General features: G+C 41.3%; 2 protein-coding genes and 1 long non-coding RNA gene across 6 annotated transcripts in view; 1 reads left to right on the top strand and 2 right to left on the bottom strand.

The window, feature by feature from the left end:
• The window catches only part of TBC1D32 (TBC1 domain family member 32), a 69,138-nt gene extending 65,405 nt beyond the window's left edge, over window positions 1–3,733 (bottom strand). The window contains exons 1-2 of one of the 3 annotated variants that reach the window (XM_056557088.1): window positions 3,693–3,733; window positions 3,495–3,577 (exon numbers count right to left, since the gene is read on the bottom strand). The gene's annotated coding sequence lies outside the window, so the exon portion shown is untranslated. Of the gene's footprint in view, window positions 1–3,494 lie in introns of all 3 variants that reach the window. The other 2 variants (XM_056557089.1, XM_056557087.1) reach the window with 2 other exon arrangements.
• A 60-nt stretch (window positions 3,734–3,793) lies between these two features.
• Window positions 3,794–19,120, top strand: LOC130356064 (uncharacterized). 2 transcript variants are annotated; one of them, XR_008888765.1, is made up of 4 exons: window positions 3,794–3,931; window positions 15,806–15,946; window positions 18,589–18,654; window positions 18,988–19,109. It is a non-coding gene; the product is annotated as an uncharacterized LOC130356064 (long non-coding RNA). The 2 variants fall into 2 exon arrangements; XR_008888764.1 differs by lacking the exon at window positions 18,589–18,654 and having other exon boundaries at window positions 18,988–19,120.
• GJA9 (gap junction protein alpha 9) lies at window positions 15,726–19,726 on the bottom strand. Its single transcript, XM_056557090.1, has 2 exons — window positions 17,997–19,726; window positions 15,726–15,829 (listed from the first exon to the last, which is right to left on the bottom strand). Exon 1 carries the CDS (start codon window positions 19,601–19,603, stop codon window positions 18,032–18,034), a length of 1,572 nt encoding a protein of 523 aa, XP_056413065.1. The 5' UTR covers window positions 19,604–19,726; the 3' UTR covers window positions 15,726–15,829; window positions 17,997–18,031.
• Between the last annotated feature and the right edge of the window lie 2,729 nt (window positions 19,727–22,455).

Below are 22,455 nucleotides of genomic sequence, written 5' to 3'. Positions count from 1 at the left end.
TAGCATGTATTCACTGTTCTCAGGATGGAAGCTGCAGAACATGCAGAGCCTATAGCATGTATTCACTGTTCTCAGGGTGGAAGCTGCAGAACATGCAGAGCCTATAGCGTGTATTCACTGTTCTCAGGATGGAAGCTGCAGAACATGCAGAGCCTATAGCGTGTATTCACTGTTCTCAGGATGGAAGCTGCAGAACATGCAGAGCCTATAGCATGTATTCACTGTTCTCAGGATGAGATCTGCAGAACATGCAGAGCCTATAGCATGTATTCACTGTTCTCAGGATGGAAGCTGCAGAACATGCAGAGCCTATAGCATGTATTCACTGTTCTCAGGATGGAAGCTGCAGAACATGCAGAGCCTATAGCATGTATTCACTGTTCTCAGGATGGAAGCTGCAGAACATGCAGAGCCTATAGCATGTATTCACTGTTCTCAGGATGGAAGCTGCAGAACATGCAGAGCCTATAGCATGTATTCACTGTTCTCAGGATGGAAGCTGCAGAACATGCAGAGCCTATAGCATGTATTCACTGTTCTCAGGATGGAAGCTGCAGAACATGCAGAGCCTATAGCATGTATTCACTGTTCTCAGGATGGAAGCTGCAGAACATGCAGAGCCTATAGCATGTATTCACTGTTCTCAGGATGGAAGCTGCAGAACATGCAGAGCCTATAGCATGCATTCACTGTTCTCGGGATGGAAGCTGCAGAACATGCAGAGCCTATAGCATGTATTCACTGTTCTCAGGATGGAAGCTGCAGAACATGCAGAGCCTATAGCATGTATTCACTGTTCTCAGGATGGAAGCTGCAGAACATGCAGAGCCTATAGCGTGTATTCACTGTTCTCAGGATGGAAGCTGCAGAACATGCAGAGCCTATAGCATGTATTCACTGTTCTCAGGATGGAAGCTGCAGAACATGCAGAGCCTATAGCATGTATACACTGTTCTCAGGATGGAAGCTGCAGAACATGCAGAGCCTATAGCATGTATTCACTGTTCTCAGGATGGAAGCTGCAGAACATGCAGAGCCTATAGCATGCATTCACTGTTCTCGGGATAGAAGCTGCAGAACATGCAGAGCCGGACAAATAACGGACAAATAATGGCTGTTATAAATATAACACTGAAGTCTATGGATGGCGGATGACCAAAAATAGCATCCGTTATGCCCTGTTATTTTCATATTCCGTTATGGTCGGTCATTGCTACTGAGCATGCTCAGTAAAGCCTCACAACCAGGAAATCCCGTAGAGAAATTAGGGGGTTAAAAAGTGGTTAAGTGTAACTGACAATAAAGGTTATGAACAAATAAAATAACTAACAGTAAGGGAGGCAACATGTCAGTTATTTTAGCAGAATATCTGTAAAAAATAACCTGTCACCCGTTGTGATCCGTTATGAACAGTTTTGCATGATAATGGGTCGATAACGGGGCAGCTCCTAACGGTAGTGTGAACCTAGGCTTAGGGTGCGTTCACACAGCCGTCTAGACCCGTCCCGTTCTTCTCCCGTCAAAATTAAAAACTGACTTAAAAAAACAGACAATAACTGATGCAAAGGATGTTATCCGTTTGGATCTGTTTTTTGTTCAGTTAATAAACCAAAAAAATATTTTTTTTTTGTTCCTAGCATGCTCAAAAGTAAAAACAGCTCAAAAGACGGATTGAAAAAACGGATGCAAATGGATGACATTAACCCCTTAAGGACTCAGCGTTTTTCCATTTTCATTTTTTCCTCATCACCTTCTAAAAATCATAACCCTTTCAATTTTGCACATAAAATTCCATATGATGGCTTATTTTTTGCGCCACCAATTCTACTTTGCAGTGAGTCATTTCACCCAAAAACCCACGGCAAAACAGGAAAGAAAATCATTGTGTGACAAAATTGAAGACAACTTTTGGGGGCTTCCGTTTCTATACAGTACATTTTTCGGTAAAAATTACACACTCTTTATTCTGTAGGTCCATACGATCTAAAATAATACCCTACTTATATAGGTTTGATTTTGTCGTACTGACCCCTATAACTTTTTTATTTTTCTGTGTACGGGCCGGTATGAGGGCTAATTTTTTGCGCCGTGTTCTGAAGTTTTTATTGGTACCATTTTTGCATTGATTGGACTTTTTGATCACTTTTTATTCATTTTTTCATGATGGAAAAAGTGACCAATAATACGCTATTTTGGACTTTGGAATTTTTTTGCGCATACGCCATTGACCATGCGGTTTAATTAATGATATATTTTTATATTTCGAACATTTACGCACGTGGCGATACCACATATGTTTATTTTTATTTACTTTTTTTATGGGAAAAGGGGGGTGATTCAAACTTTTATTAGGGAAGGGGTTAAATGACTTTTTTTTTTTTGCAGTGTTATAGCTCCCATAGGGACCTATAACACTGCACATACTGATCTTTTACCCTTATCCCTACAAAGCCATAGCTTTGCATGGATCAGCATAATAGGGGTTGATTGCTGAAGCCTGTAGCTCAGGGTTGGAGCAATCAAACGCCGATCGGACGTGAAGTAGCAAGGTAAGGGGGCCTCCGCACGCGTCCTAGCTGATCGGGACATCGCGATAGTCCCGATCAGCCCAACTGAGCTGCCGGGAAGCTTTTACTTTCGTTTTAGACGCAGCGATCAACTTTGATTGCCTCGTCTGAAGGGTTAGTAGCGAGCGGCACAACGATCTGTGCCGCACGCTATTAGCCCAGGGTCCCGGCTATCATAAGCCTCCAGGACCGACCTGGTATGATGTGGGGTCACGGCGTGACCCCTGTTTTAAATACCGGGACTGGGCGCAAGGCGTACAGGTATGCCCTGCGTCCTGAAGAGGTTAAAGGCTCATCCGTTTTCCATAGACTTCAATGTTAAATTTACTGTTTCTGTTTTTTCTTCAGTTTTTTGGACAGAAGAAAAAATACTGCATGTGCCATTTTTTCTGCCGTCAAAAAACGGAAATGAGTGCAGACGGGTGCAAACGGATTGTAAACAAAATTTCAATGACATGAATGGGATTTTTTTTAAACCGTTTTGAATCCGTTTACAGCCTGCAAAAAAGGAAACAAAAGGGGGATTTAAAAAAGAAAAAACGGGAACAGACGGCCGTGTGAACGCACCCTTACTGGTATGCACTTTTTATTTTTGGTTGTTATCCTGTCATGAATCACCTTAAAAAAAATATTGTGCAAAAATGAATTGTGTTTTAAGAAACAATTGTGTGCTCCACCTGTCTTATAAAGAGGCTGGAGGCAGGTGTTGCTATGATACTACAGCGTCAGTTCTACTTTACATACAGACAGGCCGTATAACTTTATAGGTCACATGTGAAACATTGTAGTGCCGCTATTCACTGTCATACACATCCTCCGTTTCTAAATATGGTGCACTGTCCCTTTAAGAAGATGACGTCTATGTATATATAGGTAGCCCACCACTTCCCATTACACACGCTCCATGTAAAGCTATTGGGTACTCACTGCGGTCACTTGTCCGGGCTCCGGAGCTAAGGATGACCGATCTCCAAGCTGATCTTCTGGATCACATGACATCCATCCGGGAGCTACACAAAGAGACAGGAGAAAAGCAATGAGTGTGCAAAACAATACAAACCGCCTCACGAGCGCCATCCAAAGGAAAACAATCCGTAACTAAGCTACAAGCCTGTCTCTCCTTACGTTACTAACAGCTCCATGTCTAATCTGCAGCTCTACGGAAGCCTAACAGACCCAAACTTACTGCGCTTGATTTGCTTTTTTTTCACTTAACCCTTTAATTACTGGGACGTTTTGACTCTGTCATCAGAAAGATGCCTGTAGGCAGGGCTCAAGTCCTGCAGGAACGTGTGGGAACTGAGTTCCTGCACCTTTTTCCACACCAGGGTCCTGCAGGACCAGCACTTGAGTGAAAATCTTTGGTGAGTTCCCTCACTTTTTTTTTCTCAGGATTTGACCCCTGCCTGTATGGAATTCAAGTGTGTCTTAAACCATTGTAACTTTAGGTTAAATTCTATTCAGTTATTATTTTCATCACTTTACTTATTTACTACACTTATTTACTTCACTTTACTAAACTGTGAAAAATATTAATATTATATTTAAATATGAGTATTATTTTGACAGAAAATAACAATAGAAATAATCCTGCACTCACCGCAACCATATGATCCCTTAGGCCAGTGTTTCCCAACCAGGGTGCCTCCAGATGTTGCAAAACTACAACTCCCAGCATGCCTGGACAGCCAAAGGCTGTCCAGGCATGCTGGGAGTTGTAGTTTTGCAACACCTGGAGGCACCCTGGTTGGGAAACACTGCCTTAGGCCTAAGTTCAGACTACGGAATCTCCGGCCAGAATATTTCCTCCCGGAGATTCCGACTGCGGACAGCGCTGACTGAATGTGTTCCGCGAGTATTTCCGCCTGAAGACAGAGCAACCCCATTCTTCCATTTCCAAGCAGATTTTCCATTCACAAATTCCGCTTCACAAATTCCGAAGTGTGAATTTGTGAACGGAAACCCATTCACTACACTATACATTTTAGCAAGCGGAATTTCCGCCTGCAAAGAGGAATTGCAGGCGGAAATTCTGTAGTCTGAACCTAGCCTTAAAGGAAATCTTTACATGGAGAACCGGAGATACCTCTGCATCTCCATGTAAAGATTTCCTTTATCGGATCATATGGTTGCGGTGAGTGTAGGATTTTTTTTCTATTGTTATTTACATGATTTTTTTTATTTATTTTGTGATCTATCTTTTCCTTGCACCACCGTTTAATTTTTATATTCTGTGGCATTTGTATATTGGGCTATTTTTGAATTGTGCCTCCATTCAAACCTCCTTTTTTATTTTTATTATTTTTACATTTACATTTATTATTAACATTCTAAGGGCCCATTCACTCTATGGAATTTCCGAGCTGAGATATTCCACTCAGAAATTGAAGCTAGCAGCCTCCCATTGTTTTCAATAGGATTCTGTTGTACCATGCACACTGCTGAATTCCCCACCCCAGAAATTCCAATTCTGGTCATTCTTTCAGCAGAATCCGATCGGAAATGCATTCCCGTCAATAGAGGTGGCGCATGTCCAAGCGATCCTTGCACTGATTGATTCCCGTGGAGTCTGCTGTACACGGAATATCTGCACAAATGTTCTCCAGGAGGATATTAAGTATTGTGAATACATCCTAAAGCTAACTTTCCACTTGGTTTTTTCTCTTGCAGTTTTTGGAATACTGCCACTGCAGTTTTTGAGCCAAAGCCAGAAGTGTATTCAATAGGAATAGGACATATAAAGGAAGGACTTACACTTCTCCTCCCTTATGGATCCACTTCTGACTTTGACTTTCTACAGACCTATATAAGGGCTTGTTTTTTGCGTGACCAAATGTACTTTGTAATGAAACCTCTCATTTTCCCATAAAATGTACGGCGAACCCCAAAAAAAAATTTTCTAGGGAGGAAATTTAAATGAAAAGCACAATTTTGCAGGGTTTTGTTTTCACACTGTACACTTTGATAGAAATGATGTGTTCTTTATTCTGTGGGTCAATACGATTAAAATGATACCCATGGCTAGATACTTTTATATTTTTGTACCGCTTAAAAAAATCTAAAACTTTTTTTGTACAAAATCAGTAATCTAAAATTGCCCTGTTTTGACCAGCTATAACTTTTTCATTTTTCTATATATAGGGCAGTATGAGGGCTAATTTTTTGCGCCGTCATCCGTACTTTTTATCGATACCACATTTGCATATATAAAACTTTTAGATAATTTTTTATTAATTTTTTGGGGAATAAAATGTGACAAAAAAAAGCAGCATTTTTGGACTTTTTTTTATGTTTACGGGATCATTAACATTATATATTGATAGTTCGGACATTTACACACGCAGCGATACCAAATATGTTTATTAGAAATAATTACGCTTTTTGGGGGTAAAATGGGAAAAACGGACAATTTTCATTTTTACTAATCAGTATTATCGGTCATCTTCTGCTATGGTCTGCTCGATCTCAGACCAGAGCAGAGCAGAAGACCCGAGGAGATGGATGGAGGCAGGTGAGGAAACCTCCATCCGCCATTACAGATGATCGGATCGCCGCGTCAGAACGGCATCTGAGGTGTTAATGGCGGACATCGATGCGATTGCGGATGTCGGCCATTACCGGCGGGTCCCCGGCTGCTATCATACCTACCGTGTATGACGCGAGTACCGCTCCAATGCTCGCGGTCATACACAGGACGTAAATGTATGTCCTGGTGCGCGAAGTACCGCCAAGCCAGGACATACATTTACGTCCATGGTCGTTAAGGGGTTAAATATTTCTTTACAACCTGTTATGATAAAAGAAAAAAATGTTACTTATTTGTTTAAACCTCACTGCATTCAGAGCCGTCGCTCCAGCCTGGCAGTTTTGCTTACTTCAGTACAGCAATAATGTGCCCATGTAAACTGCAGCGGTAGATGGTCTTAGATAGTGAGCCCAGTGATTGACTGCACTGATGATGGGGGTGTACAGGCATGTCATCTCTGTAGCCATGAAGCCAATGGGGAGGACAGGAGCGGTGGTGCTGAACGCAGAGAGAATAAAATAGGTAAGTATGGTTTTTTTATGGACTGTGCAGAGCAATAACCATAACAACCATATTAAAACCTATAAGGCCCTATCATACAGCAATATTTCCAGGCAGACATTCCGCAGGCACAGACACAACAAGCTGGTGCTAGGACTGCTTATACGAATTGATATTTGGTCCCTGTCCCTTTCATTATTGTTTTTATAGCAGCTGTACTGAATTCTGAAATCTTTAGGGGCTTTTAGCACTGGTACATGTAATGGCTTCAGCAGATGTATGTGCATATGTTAATGTTCTCTGGTGTTCAAGTGCTCAGTCCAAAATGACTGATACTGCTGGAGGAGAATCATCACTGGATGCTTCATAGTGGTGAAAGGTGCAAAATATAAATGCCATTTTACTCTTTGGTGGCAATCTGGAAGTCTCTCTGACATGGCAGACAGGCAGCACTGACTGTAACCCAACAAAAAAGGCAGCGCCGAAATTCTCCTTTTTAGTATTTGGAAACTTTAAGACGATATTCCCATAGCGTGTACAGGAGCAAAGAGCAGGATAAGACGTGGCCTAGGTGTGGGTGTGCCTAGCTTACCTAGGGCTAACTTCACTTGTCTTCTCAGCAAGAGCAGTGCTGGGAGACACAACTGTGGCTCTGACAGAAACCAGGTCTGAACTCTTCTAAGGCCCCAATTACACAACAAAATGTCTCCCCAGAAATTAGATGCCGACACAACAGGCTGGTGCTAGGACTGTTCTTTAATGTGCTGTCTCCATAGAATTTTTGTTTTGTTTGTTTTTTTCAGATACCAAAATTGGAAATTCTGTTGTGTGCCAAATGGAGCAGAATCCCATTGAAAACAATCGGAGTCTGCTGTAACGGAATTCCTGAGCTGATTTTCCAGATTATTCAGATTATTGGGAAGACTAGATGGGCCAAATGGTTCTTATCTGCTGACACATTCTATGTTTCTATGTTTCCACTTGTGTGAATGGGGCCTAAGGGTTTAAGGTCTTCCCATTTCCTCAAGAAGAGAAAGGTTGGACTAGGTACGTTCTCCTACAATCATTGGCCAGAAGTGTCATGTTACCAAATTATCATTCCACTGTGTACAGTAAATTCAAGAAATGTTAACCTCAGTGTGTGCAATAAATAAAGTGCAATGCAGAAAAATACATTTGCAAAACTCTCCAGTACCTGATGAACACTTTTGCATTCAGCCACCCAATGACTTCCACGAAGCACATATCTCATTCATCGAAAGCTGGGTGAACTATGGGAAATCCAGAAATCCCTTTAAACAAACAACTTCTGGAAGAAGCACCAAACAGCGTTAAACGACCATTGCCTCTGTCTACACTACTGCACAGATCCATCAGCACCTCTTAAGTTACATTGCAGTTTGTTTGGCTATATACTGTATTGTACTGAGTTGAGAGTGGGAATCATACAAAGTGCAGCAAGTGAGAGACAGACAGGTGCATGAGGAAGGGACCCATGAAATGCTGTCTCTCATTTGTTGCACTTTGTATGATTTCCCTGTTGATGGTATGAAGAAGTTTACACCAGACAATGGGTTGTGAGTGCTCCACTTATTCTCTAATTTGGTAAAAGCCTATTTAAAGGTGACTTCCATGCCCCTGTCTCTGACTGCCATTTTGCTGCTAGTTCACTGGTTCTATAGAGCTGGTCTTCCACACCACTGATAACGAAAAGTAATTGTAAATATAGAAGCTCCTCTTTATCAAAGACACCACGTGCCAAACTGTGATTTAGATCAATAAGGACTGTGTGCTGACTAACTGATGCTGAATGCTCCATATTTTTTTCCCTGTTGTCGTGGCACTTAATAGGGTTGCATAAACTTTCTATGGAGCGCACCTATAGGGGCATGATAACCCCAAACACACACACGATGACCTTGCTAAAGAATCTGAGGGTAAAGATGATGGACTTTCAAAGCATGTTTCCCGACCTAAACCCTATTGAGAATCTGTGGGGCATCCTCAAACAGAAGGTGGAGGGGCACAAGGTCTCTAACATCCACCAGCTCTGGGATGTCATCATGGAGGAGTGAAAGAGGACTCTGAAGCTCTGGTGAACTCCATGCCGAAGAGGCTTAAGGCAGTGCTGGAAAATAATGGTGCACATTCAAAATATTGACACTTTGGGCCCAATTTGGACATTTTCCACTTTTGTTGCCAAGGTTTAGACATTAAAGGAGTATTCAAGGATTTTTTTTTATTTGACTATGCTAGATGGGCTGTAACGTTAGTGTAGTTCATGTTATCGTGTCTGTACCTGGGTGTAATGTCTGGTATTGCAATTCTTATGTCATCTTTGCCCCAATGTTTATTTTTAACAACATACAAAATCAGTGTCATTTCCGGTTGTCCCAGCCCAAGACATTACATTACTAGTCAGGTGTTCAGAGGGAGCCTGTCTGCTTTAATGGGTGGAATGACCTCTGGGTGGGAGGGGAAATCTCCACAGGGCTGTAGGGAATTGTCCCAGTTGTGCTTCAATGGGTGGGGTGGCTGATGTGTGGGAGGGAGAAAAGGGACTTAACACTTACAAATATGGAATCCTGGGACTTGTAGTTGGAGGGATGGAATTCCAACAGAAAATAGCCATTTCACAAAAAGCGGCTGCATTGTGGTGGACTCACAGCGCAGCCATTTAGCCCCAAGACAAGCATGGATCCTTCCTAAACATATCCATTACTGTCTGGCAGGTAAGTACACTGCTCAAAAAAATAAAGGTAACATTAAACAACACAGTGTAACTCCAAGTCAATCACACTTCTGTGAAATCACACTGTCCACTCAGGAAGCAACACTGATTGACTATCAATTTCACATGCTGTTGTGCAAATGGAACAGACAACAAGTGGAAATTATAGGCAATTAGCAAGACACCCCCAATAAAGGAGTGGTTCTGCAGGTGGTGAGCACAGATCACTTCTCAGTTCCTATGCTTCCTGGCTGATGTTTTGATCACTTTTGAATGCTGGCGATGCTTTCACTCTAGTGGTAGCATGAGACGGAGTCTACAACCCACACAAGTGGCTCAGGTAGTGCAGCTCATCCCGGATGGCACATCAATGCGGGCTGTGGCAAGAAGGTTTGCTTTGTCTGTCAGCGTAGTGTCCAGAGCATGGAGGCACTACCAGGAGACAGGCCAATACATCAGGAGACGTGGAGGAGGGCAACAACCCAGCAGCAGGACCGCTACCTCCACCTTTGTGCAAGAAGGAGCACTGCAAAATGACCTCCAGCAGGCCACAAATGTGTATGTGTCCACTCAAACAGTCAGAAACAGACTCCATGAGGGTGGTATGAGGGCCCAACATCCACAGGTGGGGTTTGTGCTTACAGCCCAACACCGTGCAGGACTTTTGGCATTTGCAAGAGAACACCAAGATTGGCAAATTCTCCTCTGGTGCCCTATGCTCTTCACAGATGAAAGCAGGTTCACACTGAGCACATATGACAGTCTGGAGACACAGTGGAGAACATTCTGCTGCCTGCAACATCCTCCAGCATGATTGGTTTGGCGGTGGGTCAGTAATGGTGTGGGGTGTCATTTCTTTGGGGGGCCGCACAGCCCTTCATGTGCTTACCAGAGGTAGCCTGACTGCCATTAGGTACCAAGATGAGATCCTCAGACCCCTTGTGAGACCATATGCTGGTGCGGTTGGCCCTGGGTTCCTCCTAATGCAAGACAATGCTAGACCTCATGTGGCTAGAGTGTGTCAGCAGTTTCTGCAAGAGGAAGGCATTGATACTATGGACTGGCCCGCCCGTTCCCCAGACCTGAATCCGATTGAGCACATCTGGGACATCATGTCTCGCTCCATCCACCAACGCACCACAGGCTGTCCAGGAGTTGGCAGATGCTTTAGTCCAGGTCTGGGAGGACATCCCTCAGGAGACCATTAGCCACCTCATCAGGAGCATGCCCAGGCATTGTAGGGAGGTCATACGGGCATGTGGAGGCAACACGCACTACAGAGCTTCATTTTGACTTGTTTTAATGACATTACATCAAAGTTGGATCGAATATGGCCGCTATGCCGCTCATCACTAGAAACCAGTCATTTCTCAGTCGAGGTTTAGAAGGAGAGGAGATTTCTTTCCTAGGTGGAGGAAGGGAGAGCTTCCAGACTTTTAGTAAAGACACATTAGTTTTTTTTACAATTGACAAAAAGGGGAGGGTAAAACTATTGCATCAAATCATCGTTTTATATGCTGATTGGTCATTTGAGCATGGGTCACTCATATTGCATCTTCTCTAACTTGAGATTTTTCCATCCTTCCACAAAGCCCAATGTTTAGACTTCAACTGCTAACTTCTTGTATCTTGGCTCCATCCAAGGTTCTCATCTTAATTACAGGCAAAGAGCAAGCTGAAATGTTTTGAATTAAGGAAAACAAAGTTCTTCTGCAATATTTTAGCAAGAATATATAGCATTTAGCAAAGGCATATGAGTATAGATATATCGGAATATTATAGACCCAACAGGGGCAATGTCCAAGTCCTGCAGAAACCCAGGCAGATCATCAGGAGAACGTAGGGTAGACATCCTGCCATCTTTCTGCACCATGAAGGCGAAGGGGAACTCCAAATTATAGGGAAGGTCCTTTTCTCTGAGCACATCCAGAAGCGGCCAGAGAGCCGCACATTGAGCTAGCGTGTGGCAAGACAGGTCCGGGAACAGTTGGATCTCGACATCCTTGTACAGAATGTGGCGCCGGGCCTGTGCCAGGCACAGAATGTCCTCTTTAATAGCATAGAAGTGCACCTGACAGATGACATCTCTGGGGCGCCAATCATCAGGATGAGGGGCCGCAAGGCCCTGTGCGTCCTGTCCAGTTCTATATGGGCATCCCGTGATCTGTCCAGAAGATCATTGAAGATAGCCAACAAAGCAGGGTACAGTTCATTCGGGCCAACAAAGCAGGCAAATGTTGTTACTCCTGTTGCGGTTTTCCACATCATCTAAGTGCTGCTGTAACACAAAAAGATGGCCACTGTGCCGCTGGACTGTTTCTTGAAGAGCTTGAACAGAGGCAACTGTATAGTCCTGAGCGGTTTCAATCTCAGTTACTTTAGATGACAGCGTGGTCACTTCAGTGCGAAGATGAGCGAATTCCTGTTTACACTCCGCAAGTTGTTTAACCTTAGAAGAAAAGTCCTCTTTAGTAGGTAATGAGGCAAGTAGGGAGCAGAGATCCACCAATGTGGTGGCCCAGTATGGGAGATGTTACCCCGTACCCTTGTTGCCCTGTCAGGCAGCCTCCTGCAGTGTCCCCTGGGCCTCCCTTGCACTTGTTCCCCCATGTACATATGTTTCTCCAATTGTTGTATTATAAAATGTGTAAAGAGGTGTTATAACTTTATGAAGATAGTCCTGTGATTGTTACCCAAGAAGTATCAGTGACCAGATGACCCAAGGGTGGCCTATGGACTCCCTGCTAGCCTCCCCTATAAAAGCCCTTGGAGGAGCTAGCTCACTCTCTCCCCTCACTCTTTTGCTTCCTGCTGAGGTCATGTGCAGTCTAGTCTAGGTGTGTGTCCAGAGTCATAGGAGGCCTCAAGTCAAGTCTGCAGCCACAAGCTACCAACCTGCAAGTAAGCCACAGTCTTGTCAGTCACAAGTCAAAGTCATCTGTCTAGTCAACATGGCCTGCACTAAATTGTCCACCTCTACTACAAGCCCTTAAGGTCTCTTAAGTCACTGGTCACCTCTGTGGGCCTGGCTGAACTGTATAGACTTTTCCACCTGCGAACCTCAGTAAAGCTACCGATGTCCGTAACTTGGCGTCAGAGTCATTATAGCCCCCATGCCTAGCCCAGGATCCAGCGGTATACCTTTGGGTGGTATTGAGGATAAACCACGCCCTGGCATCACAAATACAAGGGGTTAATGCCATCTGCCCTGCATCTCACACCCCATACCACACCAACGTGACCGGCTGGTCTAATCCAGCTGAGGAAGATGGAGCCACTAAGGAGGGGTCCCTAGGAGAGGGGCCAGAGAGTCCATTCCAGGGGGTTGGGGCAGCTGTATAGCCCATGGATGAGTCTGCACACTGGGGGAGGCAGGCGCAGGTCCATGGAGAAGAGCCTGAGAGGGGGGTGTATCAGAGTCCCGATTCAGGGAAGGCTCATTGCAGCCTGAAGAGGAGGAGGCCAGGGTAGGATGCCGGCAGGGCCGGCGACAAGCACACCTGATGTTCCGAGAAAGCTGTAGCTGCAGGAGCGGTGTTTCATTCCTGCACCTGGGGAGAGCCTTGATCCGGAGCTGGAGCCTCAACTAAATATACGTCTATTTTCCTTAAAGGGGTACTCCACCCCTAGACATCTCCTGCTGCACTCCCATACATCAGCAGCCTGGAGATATGTTTGCTCCGTGGCTGATGATGGGCGATACAGGGGATGGGGTATAGTGACATCATGCCCTGCCCCCTGAATGCAAGTCTATGGGATGGGGCATGACGGCCATCCCCTGTATCGCCCGTCATCAGCCACAGAGCAAACATAGCTCCAGGCTACTGCTGTACCGGGTTCAGCAGGAGAGATCGCAGGAGTCCCCAGCGGCAGGAGCCCCGCAATCAGACATCTTATTCCCTATCCTTTGGATAGGGCATAATATGTCTAGGGGTGGAGCACCCCTTTAACCCCTTAACGACGCAGGACATATATTTATGTCCTGCGCCGGCTCCCGCGATATGAAGCGGGGTCGCGCTGCGACCCCCGCATCACATCGCGTCGGTCCCGGCGCTCATCAACGGCCAGGACCCGCGGCTAATACCACACATCGCCGATCGCGGCAATTTGTGGTATTAACCCTTTAGAAGCGGCGGTCAAAGCTGACCGCCGCTTCTAAAGCGAAAGTGAAAGTATCCCGGCTAGTCAGTCGGGCTGTTCGGGACTGCCGCGGTAAAATCACGGCATCCCGAACAGCTTACAGGACACCGGAGGGCCCTTACCTGCCTCCTCGGTGTCCGATCGACGAATGACTGCTCCGTGCCTGAGATCCAGGCAGGAGCAGTCAAGCGCCCATAATGCTGATCACAGGCGTGTTAATACACGCCAGTGATCAGCATGAGAGATCAGTGTGTGCAGTGTTATAGGTCCCTATGGGACCTATAACACTGCAAAAAAAAGTTTTAAAAAAGTGTTAATAAAGGTCATTTAACCCCTTCCCTAATAAAAGTTTGAATCGCCCCCCTTTTCCCATAAAAAAAATAAAACAGTGTAAATAAAAAAAAAATAAACATATGTGGTATCGCCCCGTGCGTAAATGTCCAAACTATAAAAAGATATCATTAATTAAACCGCACGGTCAATGGCGTACGCGCAAAAAAATTCCAAAGTCCAAAAAAGCGTATTTTGGTCACTTTTTATATCATTAAAAAATGAATAAAAAGTGATCAAAAAATCCGATCAAAACAAAAATAATACCGTTAAAAACTTCAGATCATGGCGCAAAAAATTATCCCTCATACTGCCCTGTACGTGGAAAAAGAAAAAAGTTATAGGGGTCAGAAGATGACATTTTTAAACGTATAAATTTTCCTGCATGTAGTTATGATTTTTTTCAGAAGTACGACAAAATCAAACCTATATAAGTAGGGTATAATTTTAACCATATGGACCTACGGAATAATGATAAGGTGTCATTTGTACCAAAATATGCACTGTGTAGAAACGGAAGCCCCCAAAAGTTACAAAATGGCGTTTTTTCTTCGATTTTGTTGCACAATGATTTTTTTTTCCGTTTCGCCGTGAATTTTTGGGTAAAATGACTAATGTCACTGGAAAGTAGAATTGGTGACGCAAAAAATAAGCCATAATATGGATTTTTAGGTGGAAAATTTAGAGGGTTATGATTTTTAAAAGGTAAGGAGGAAAAAATGAAAGTGCAAAAACGGAAAAACCCTGAGTCCTTAAGGGGTTAAGAAGTTAAATAGTGCATAGGTCCCGAAAGGAGTCACTAGGTGACTCAATGAATGGGGTCTCCTGCTCCCATTAAAATTAACCTTTTCGACAGGATGCCAACGGAATCGATAAATGGAGCAGTACGGTGGGTCTAGCCTTAAACAAACAGTGCAATCATTTTTGTGATGTATAGACTGATAACATAGTGAACCTGTCATTATACTTGCCTGTACACTTTATGGGGCAGTCTCGTTTGGAGACAAATCTGCTCAAGCAGGAACCAGGCACTTGCTAACACCATGATCCATTCTCCTAAGCGTGGCTAGAACTAGGTAGTAAAAATTAGATATGTATGATCACGTTTTAGTAAATGTATTATTTTTACTAGCTGGTTGTTGACAGTTCTGCTGCTTATAAGATAAAATGTCTGGGTCGCCTCATGGTACATTAGTCAACCATTGTAAAACAAACAAAAGCCAACCTTGTGTCCCCATTACTGTCTTTGGCTCCAAGGCATACAGGAGCATTGTGAGGCTTCCATTCTACAACAAAATGCATAGTGCAAAATAATACATTTATTTTGTTCAGTCCCTCTAGTGCTCATTAAAGAGGTTATCCAGGAAAAAAAAAGCTTTTTATATGTATCAACTGGCTCCAGAAAGTTACACAGATTTGTAAATTACTTCTATTAAAAAATCTTAATCCTTTCAGTACTGATGAGCTGCTAAAGTTGAGTTGTTCTTTTCTGTCAAAGTGCTCTCTGATGACACCTGTCTCTGGAACTTTCCAGAGTAGAAGCAAATCCCCATAGCAAACCTCTACTACTGTGTGCAGTTCCCGAGACAAGCAGAAATGTCAGCAGAGAGCAGTGTTGCCAGACAGAAAAGAACAACTCAACTTCAGCAGCTGATAATTATTGGAAGGAGTAAGATTCTTTAAATGAAGTAATTTACAAATCTGTTTAACTTTCTGGAGCCAGTTGATATTTAAAAAAAAGTTTTTTTTTCCTGGAATACCCCTTTAAATGCATAAGCCATATTTTGAACCACAAAAAGAAAATAAAGTAACACAAAAAAAAAAAACTAAAAAAAAACTACATTTTACAAGTTTATTTGTGTTTAATATTCCAGACGTTGTATTTCACAATAGTTCTCATTGAAGTTAATGTCTTTGTTTTCTTGTCTCTGCTGGTGCTGAGTGGTTTTAAATGCATTTTGACTAATCTTTTGCTTTGTTGCTTCTATATTGTTAATTTTTCTACATCAGTGAGTACAACTGCGTGACAGCAACCTGTGGAGTAAAAGTGAAGAAAAGATGTAACACTGTAGCAAAATATACACTACTCTTATTCTAGTACATTTCCAATGGAGCCATGTCTATAGCGTGAGTGCAAACAGCCTGTATCAGGTAAATATGTATATATTTCTATTGTGGCCAAGATATTTTAGACTGCAAAATCCAGCATATACCATCCAGTTCCATGAGAAAATAATGTCACATCACTACATGCAGCTGGTGAACAACAAGGACTAGAGACAAGTGGTGTGAGGATGGAACAGAATAAGTAAGACAAAACCCTATTGTAGACATAATAAACTTTTTTTTTTTTTATATAGAATAAACATTGATGGCCTAACCTTGAGATAACTTACTAGGCCATTAATGTGTAATCCATGGGTCTGACCAACAAGGACCCCACAAGTCAGTAGAATGAAGGGGCCCCTTCAGTATTTATCACTTTGCCACTTCTGGAAAAACCTTTTAAGTTGTACTCCAGTACCTTAAAACTTGTCCCAATCTACAGGATAGGAGATAAGCGACGGATAGCTTAGACCCCCCAATCCCCCAGCCCCCGATCACCACAACAGGCCCCGTCTCTCCATGTGCATGGAGTGTGGGGTTGGATACTGAGTGCTGTACTTGGGTATTTCTGGCTCTCCCATAAACAGTACATAGAGAACGTGCCGATGCCTCCCTCCCCCCGCCCCCTCCCTCACTGCTAAATGTACAGGAAGCGCTGGGGCCTTGTTCTGGAGATTGCCGGAAGTCTTTTCGGTTGGCCCCCGAGATCAGACACCAATTGTCTATCCTGCAGATAGAGGATATGTTTTAAAGTACTGGAGTAACCCTTTAATATGTTTAAAATTGGAAAACAGAACAAACTAAAATATATTTCCCTTCATTATTCCATTCTATTCCCAATATTTCCTATTTACTGGCTGTATGCAATGACATCAGATCACGTTACTAAGAAGGCCAACTAAGGACAATCTATGATGATCTCATACTTTGCAGTGGTGATTTTCACATTATGTGACATCACACAAAAATCACATTAAACACAGCTGGTAAACATGAAGGATAAGAACTGGTGGCACTGGAACAGAAGTTAGTGAATAAAGTAAGCATATTGCAAATAATTTTGTATACCAATTGTAGGCACATTACTCATGAAGGCACAATAATAGAAATTGTCTGACTGGATTCCCATGTTATTTTAGGGACACTTTGGCTTTAAGTGGTTTGGTTCATTAGTAAATGGCTTATTACATCACATCAGCTAGATGAATAGGAATTATAGCTGGAAACATTTTTATTTGGGTATGTCTAGATGGAGCAAAGAGGATGAAAGTTTAACAAATCTAAATCACACGCTGTGGAAAAAAAATCTGTGTGAAATGTGAATGGAAATTGATGTGTGGTATACGTTTTACAGATGACCTAGAAATTCTTGTATTTTCCATATAACAATAATCCTGGAACATATTTTCTTATAGTTCTATGTTGTTCCATTCTTCCATTATTCTTACTACAAATGTATGACTAAATAGTCAACTAGGTGTTACCAATTGGAAGCGTGTCCCTACCCTGTCTGAGACTATCCAATCAAATGCACCTATCACTGTCGAAAAACAGGGGGCATGAACAAATTAAAAAGGAAGAAGTGGCCCCTAAATAACCATATGCTAAAAAGTTACAGACTATACCTAGTCCGTGCTGAACTTAAAAAAAAATATATATAATTTCAGCACTGCTATACATAACCACCCCTGTTGCTCGTAGTGAAATCTTTAATAGAAATTTAATATCTATTGTTTTGTTTGCAGGGCCCAAACTTTTCTGTCTTTGTTACTGCAAAAGGGAACATTGTAGTCAATGCTAAATTGTATTCCCTGGCTATTTTCTTTCTCTCTTTTTTTTTTTTTTTTTTTGCATAACTACTATTTTGTTAGGGAACCAATGGTGACCACAGTGTTTCCTCTAGGTCACTTAACCAGGCATAGAGACAACAACTAGTTTTTCGGTACAAGACATTAGTCAATAAAACCCTAACTCATTATAGTAGCATAGATAAAAACCAAATCCCAAGAATCAGTTCTGGTATAAATAAGATAAAAAAAAAAAAAAGCTTAAATGCAATAATGGTTTTAAAAGTGTATAGTATGGAATATATTACCAAAAATGTCTGCCAGTATAATGTTTCGGTAAATGTTAGATTTGCAGATCAGTGGGAGCACGTCGGCTGCTGGCGTTACTTGCCAATGACATCCTTCGATTTGGGGAAAAGTTTATGGGGCCTTCACATTCTTTATACTGCTTGTGTTCTGGACTCTGCTCTCCTATAGTATCTGGCGTGCCTGGCCGGCTACTTTGCTTCAGGTCAGACTTTGAGGGTGCCCATGATCTATTAGCATTGAAGCTGTAACGTCCTCTTGTACTGCATATTGAATCCTGTATAAATGCATTTCTCTCAGCAACTCTAGAACAGTGCCATGGAGCACTGATCCTTCGAGTTTTTCGGACTGCATTGCTGACTGTGGAATACAATGTTTTGGAGCAATCCTCATTGTCTTCGGAAGGCATCTCAGTCATTGTTCCCATCGGTATACTTGGTGTACTCTCAGCATTTGAATAATTGCTTCTTATAAAACCACTTTTCCGTTGTGGATGTTTTTTTGCTGGCTTATTGTCCGATGCATTGGTATTACTTATGTTTTCATTATTGTTAGAACTGCTGTTGTGACAATGGCTTTCTGCTGTATTTGCAGAGTTTACTTCATTGGCAGATTTGGTTTCCTGCTCATCAAGAATACATGTATTACTGTTATCTCGATGTAAGTCTACAATGGGATGGAATCCACAGGGGGGATTTAAAATTGGATATACAGTTGGATCATTTTGTTTTTCCATCAACAATGTGTAGTTGCTGGGTGCTGAAGGAAGGGTCTTATGTGGGCTAGAAGATGTACCAATACATGTATGAGTAGCTGTTGAATGTCTCTTAGGTTTATTTATATAAAATTCATCAAATTCTTCTTTTAATTTATATCTTTCTAAGCATCCTTTCCTGATCTTTTTCACCCCAAGATGCCCTATTTCCAAAATGTTAAGAAACAGAGAAACCCCTGCTATGCATTGCATAAATAGCATAAATACTGTCTTTTCAGTAGGTCTCGATACAAAGCAGTCAACCACATTGGGACAAGGATCTCTTTGGCATTTATAGAGAGGATTTAATTGAACTCCATATAGCAAATGCTGGCCAACCATAAAACCAACCTCAACACCAGATCTGGTGAATATATGTATGATATAAGTGCAGAGGAGGGAACCACGGAGTGGAGCCTTATTGAGTTTTCTTTGTTCCAGTTGTCGCAGTTCACGCTCCAGTCTTTTACGGTCCTCTGTCAAATCATACTCTATACCCTCAAGCTCTACTTTTAGCTGAGCTTTCTTTTTGTGTCTTTCTTTCTCAAGAACTCTTAGTCTATAAATTGCATGGCCCATATATACCAATGAAGGTGAAGACACAAATATAACTTGAAGAACCCAATATCGAATCAACGATATAGGAAATGCTTGGTCATAACAGACATTTTTGCATCCAGGCTGGTCTGTATTGCACACAAACTGGGATTGTTCATCATTCCAAACTTCTTCAGCTGCTACACCCAAAACCAACATACGGAATATGAAAAGAATGGTGAGCCAGATTTTTCCAACTATTGTCGAATGAATGTGGACTTCCTCCAGGATGACCCCAAGGAAATTCCAGTCTCCCATCTTTAGTCCACCATCTCAACACTGTTAGAAGAGAAAAACAATTCCATAGTACAAAGTATTCCTCCATAGAAAATGTCAGCTGATTTATAACAATGTTAAATTCTATTTAGAAATAAAGGTTCTTTATCCTCATGTTAGGCAGTTGTTTTAATGTTTTTTAACTAATCATATATTTACCTAAATTCAACTTATTGGCAAACCCTGACTTACCTCACAGCATTATACTATAATAGAAATCATTACTTTACTATTTATACAAAGCAGAGATCAACAAGAGCCTGTTTTACAATTTAGCTATAATCTAAACAAAATGTAAAACATATTAGTCTGTTTGCTTTACAGCAGCCATAAAGTGAGATTTCTGGAACAGCAGAGTGAGAGTACAGGTGGAAGGATCAGTTTATTAGTTAAAACTAGAGTCAAACTAGTAGATTTGTTAGATCAGAATTTGCCTACTGAACAATGATGGCAAATTTGTAAAGATTCGTTATTAGCTATGGTTATAAGTCATAGATATACACATGTATTTTGTGTAAATATATTTTAGTATCGCCTTGCAGGCTTGTGGATGTATTAGACTGGTATGCCGTTGTTGTTTTTCCTGGTACAATTGATAAAATGCACTTTATATCATTAATCTGATATGAAAGTATGTTCACCTAGTATAGATGTGGTCACTGGAAACATGTTGAAATGTGATATATATCAGCTTATACATATTTTATTATTAAATAAATCAGTGATATGTTGTGAACCATTAGAGCACAGATATATGCATTGTTTTATGATGAGGGTACAATTGGAAGTATGCCAATGACGGTTATCGACTACATACTTAGAAAATCCTGTGACAGATACAAAAATATTTGTCATGTTATAAAGATATTATTATATATTGATGCTACTGACTATTATAGAAACTATGTGAGAACAGATCAAATAGAATACTAATAATGTAAGCAGCACACAGCATAGTGACAATATCAAACTATGAAAATACATAGGTCAATTGACATTACAGAATAGTCTATTATTTCAACCCACCAGCAAAATAACAGTTACTTTCTACATGAAACATTATATTGTGTAAATCATATAACATGAGCCTTACTATTAACAGATCTGCTAGAATCATGTCTGTGTATAACATCCTGTCCTCCCTATTTATTTTATGTGTTTGTAGTCCATTAAATAGTTTTAGTTTACTCTTATGCATTTTAAGTAAGTAAATGTACTGACTAAAAGACTGTATGCAGATCGCTACATGCTATTCTAGAGATGTATATATCTGGTATACAGTAAAATTTTTCCAGGCATTGGTTTACAGGGCAACACACAGGTTGTTAAATGCAGTTGCTTTTAGTAAGGTTTATACAATACCTTTTAGTTTCGCTGGGCCTCAGGTAGGATTCCGTGGAGCAAGGCTTGAGCTGTCCTGTAAAGCTGTCATTTTGATGGGGACAGTAGGGAAAGATAATGTTGTGTTCATCTTATACTCTGCATACGAAAATCAATGTGTGTGCAGCCTGACATTGCTTCCAGCTACATTTGAATGGTTTAGATAACCCACTCCATTCCAGAGGCTTGTCTGAGTAGTATTCATAGCATATAGAAACAAAGTGATCTGAACTGAGTCTTATTAACTTATTACGTAACCATTATAAAATAATCTACATTTTTCTCTGGTATGGCATTCATTTACATTAATATTTGGAAAGGTCTTGAACAGCAATTTCTTCATGTATTTTAATATGTTCATATCATGTTTAACTCCTTAAGGACTGAGCCCTTTTTCACCTTAAGGACTCAGCCATTTTTTGCAATTCTGACCACTGTCACTTTAAACATTAATAACTCTGGAATGCTTTTAGTTATCAATCTGATTCCGAGATTGTTTTTTCGTGACATATTCTACTTTAACATAGTGGTAAAATTTTGTGGTAACTTGCATCCTTTCTTGGTGAAAAATCCCCAAATTTGATGAAAAATTTGTAAATTTTGCATTTTTCTAACTTTGAAGCTCTCTGCTTGTAAGGAAAATGGATATTCAAAATAATTTTTTTTTATTCACATATGCAATATGTCTACTTTATGTTTGCATCATAAAATTGATGAGTTTTTACTTTTGGAAGACACCAGAGGGCTTCAAAGTTCAGCAGCAATTTTCCAATTTTTCACAAAATTTTGAAACTCGCTTTTTTTCAGGGACCAGTTCAGGTTTGAAGTGGATTTGAAGGGTCTTCATATTAGAAATACCCCATAAAAGACCCCATTATAAAAACTGCACCCCCCAAAGTATTCAAAATGACATTCAGTCAGCGTTTTAACCCTTTAGGTGTTTCACAGAAATAGCAGCAAAGTGAAGGAAAAAATTCACAATCTTCAATTTTTACACTCGCATGTTTTTATAGACCCAATTTTTGAATTTTTGCAAGGGGTAAAAAGGAGAAAATTTTTACTTGTATTTGAAACCCAATTTTTCTCGAGTAAGCACATACCTCATATGTCTATGTTAATTGTTCGGCGGGCGCAGTAGAGGGCTCAGAAGGGAAGGAGCGACAAATGGTTTTTGGGGGGCATGTCATATTTAGGAAGCCCCTATGGTGCCAGAACAGCAAAAAAAAAACACATGGCATACCATTTTGGAAACTAGACCCCTCGGGGAACATAACAAGGGGTAAAGTAAACCTTTATACCCCACAGGTGATTCACGACTTTTGCATATGTAAAAAAAAAAAAAAAAATTCCCTAAAATGCTTGGTTTCACAAAAGTTTTACATTTTTAAAAAGGGTAATAGCAGAAAATACCCCCCAAAATTTGAAGCCCAATTTCTCCCGATTCAGAAAACACC

This window comes from Hyla sarda, chromosome 2, assembly GCF_029499605.1.
Source record: "Hyla sarda isolate aHylSar1 chromosome 2, aHylSar1.hap1, whole genome shotgun sequence".
NCBI classification, from domain to species: Eukaryota; Metazoa; Chordata; class Amphibia; order Anura; family Hylidae; genus Hyla; species Hyla sarda.
Note: the sequence above shows the minus strand (reverse complement) of the source record. Positions and strands in the feature narration are given on the sequence as shown.

What these genes read in the sequence shown, in the direction of transcription:
- GJA9 (XM_056557090.1), bottom strand. Translation starts at nt 19,603, where the DNA reads ATGGGAGACTGGAATTTCCTTGGGGTCATCCTGGAGGAAGTCCACATT.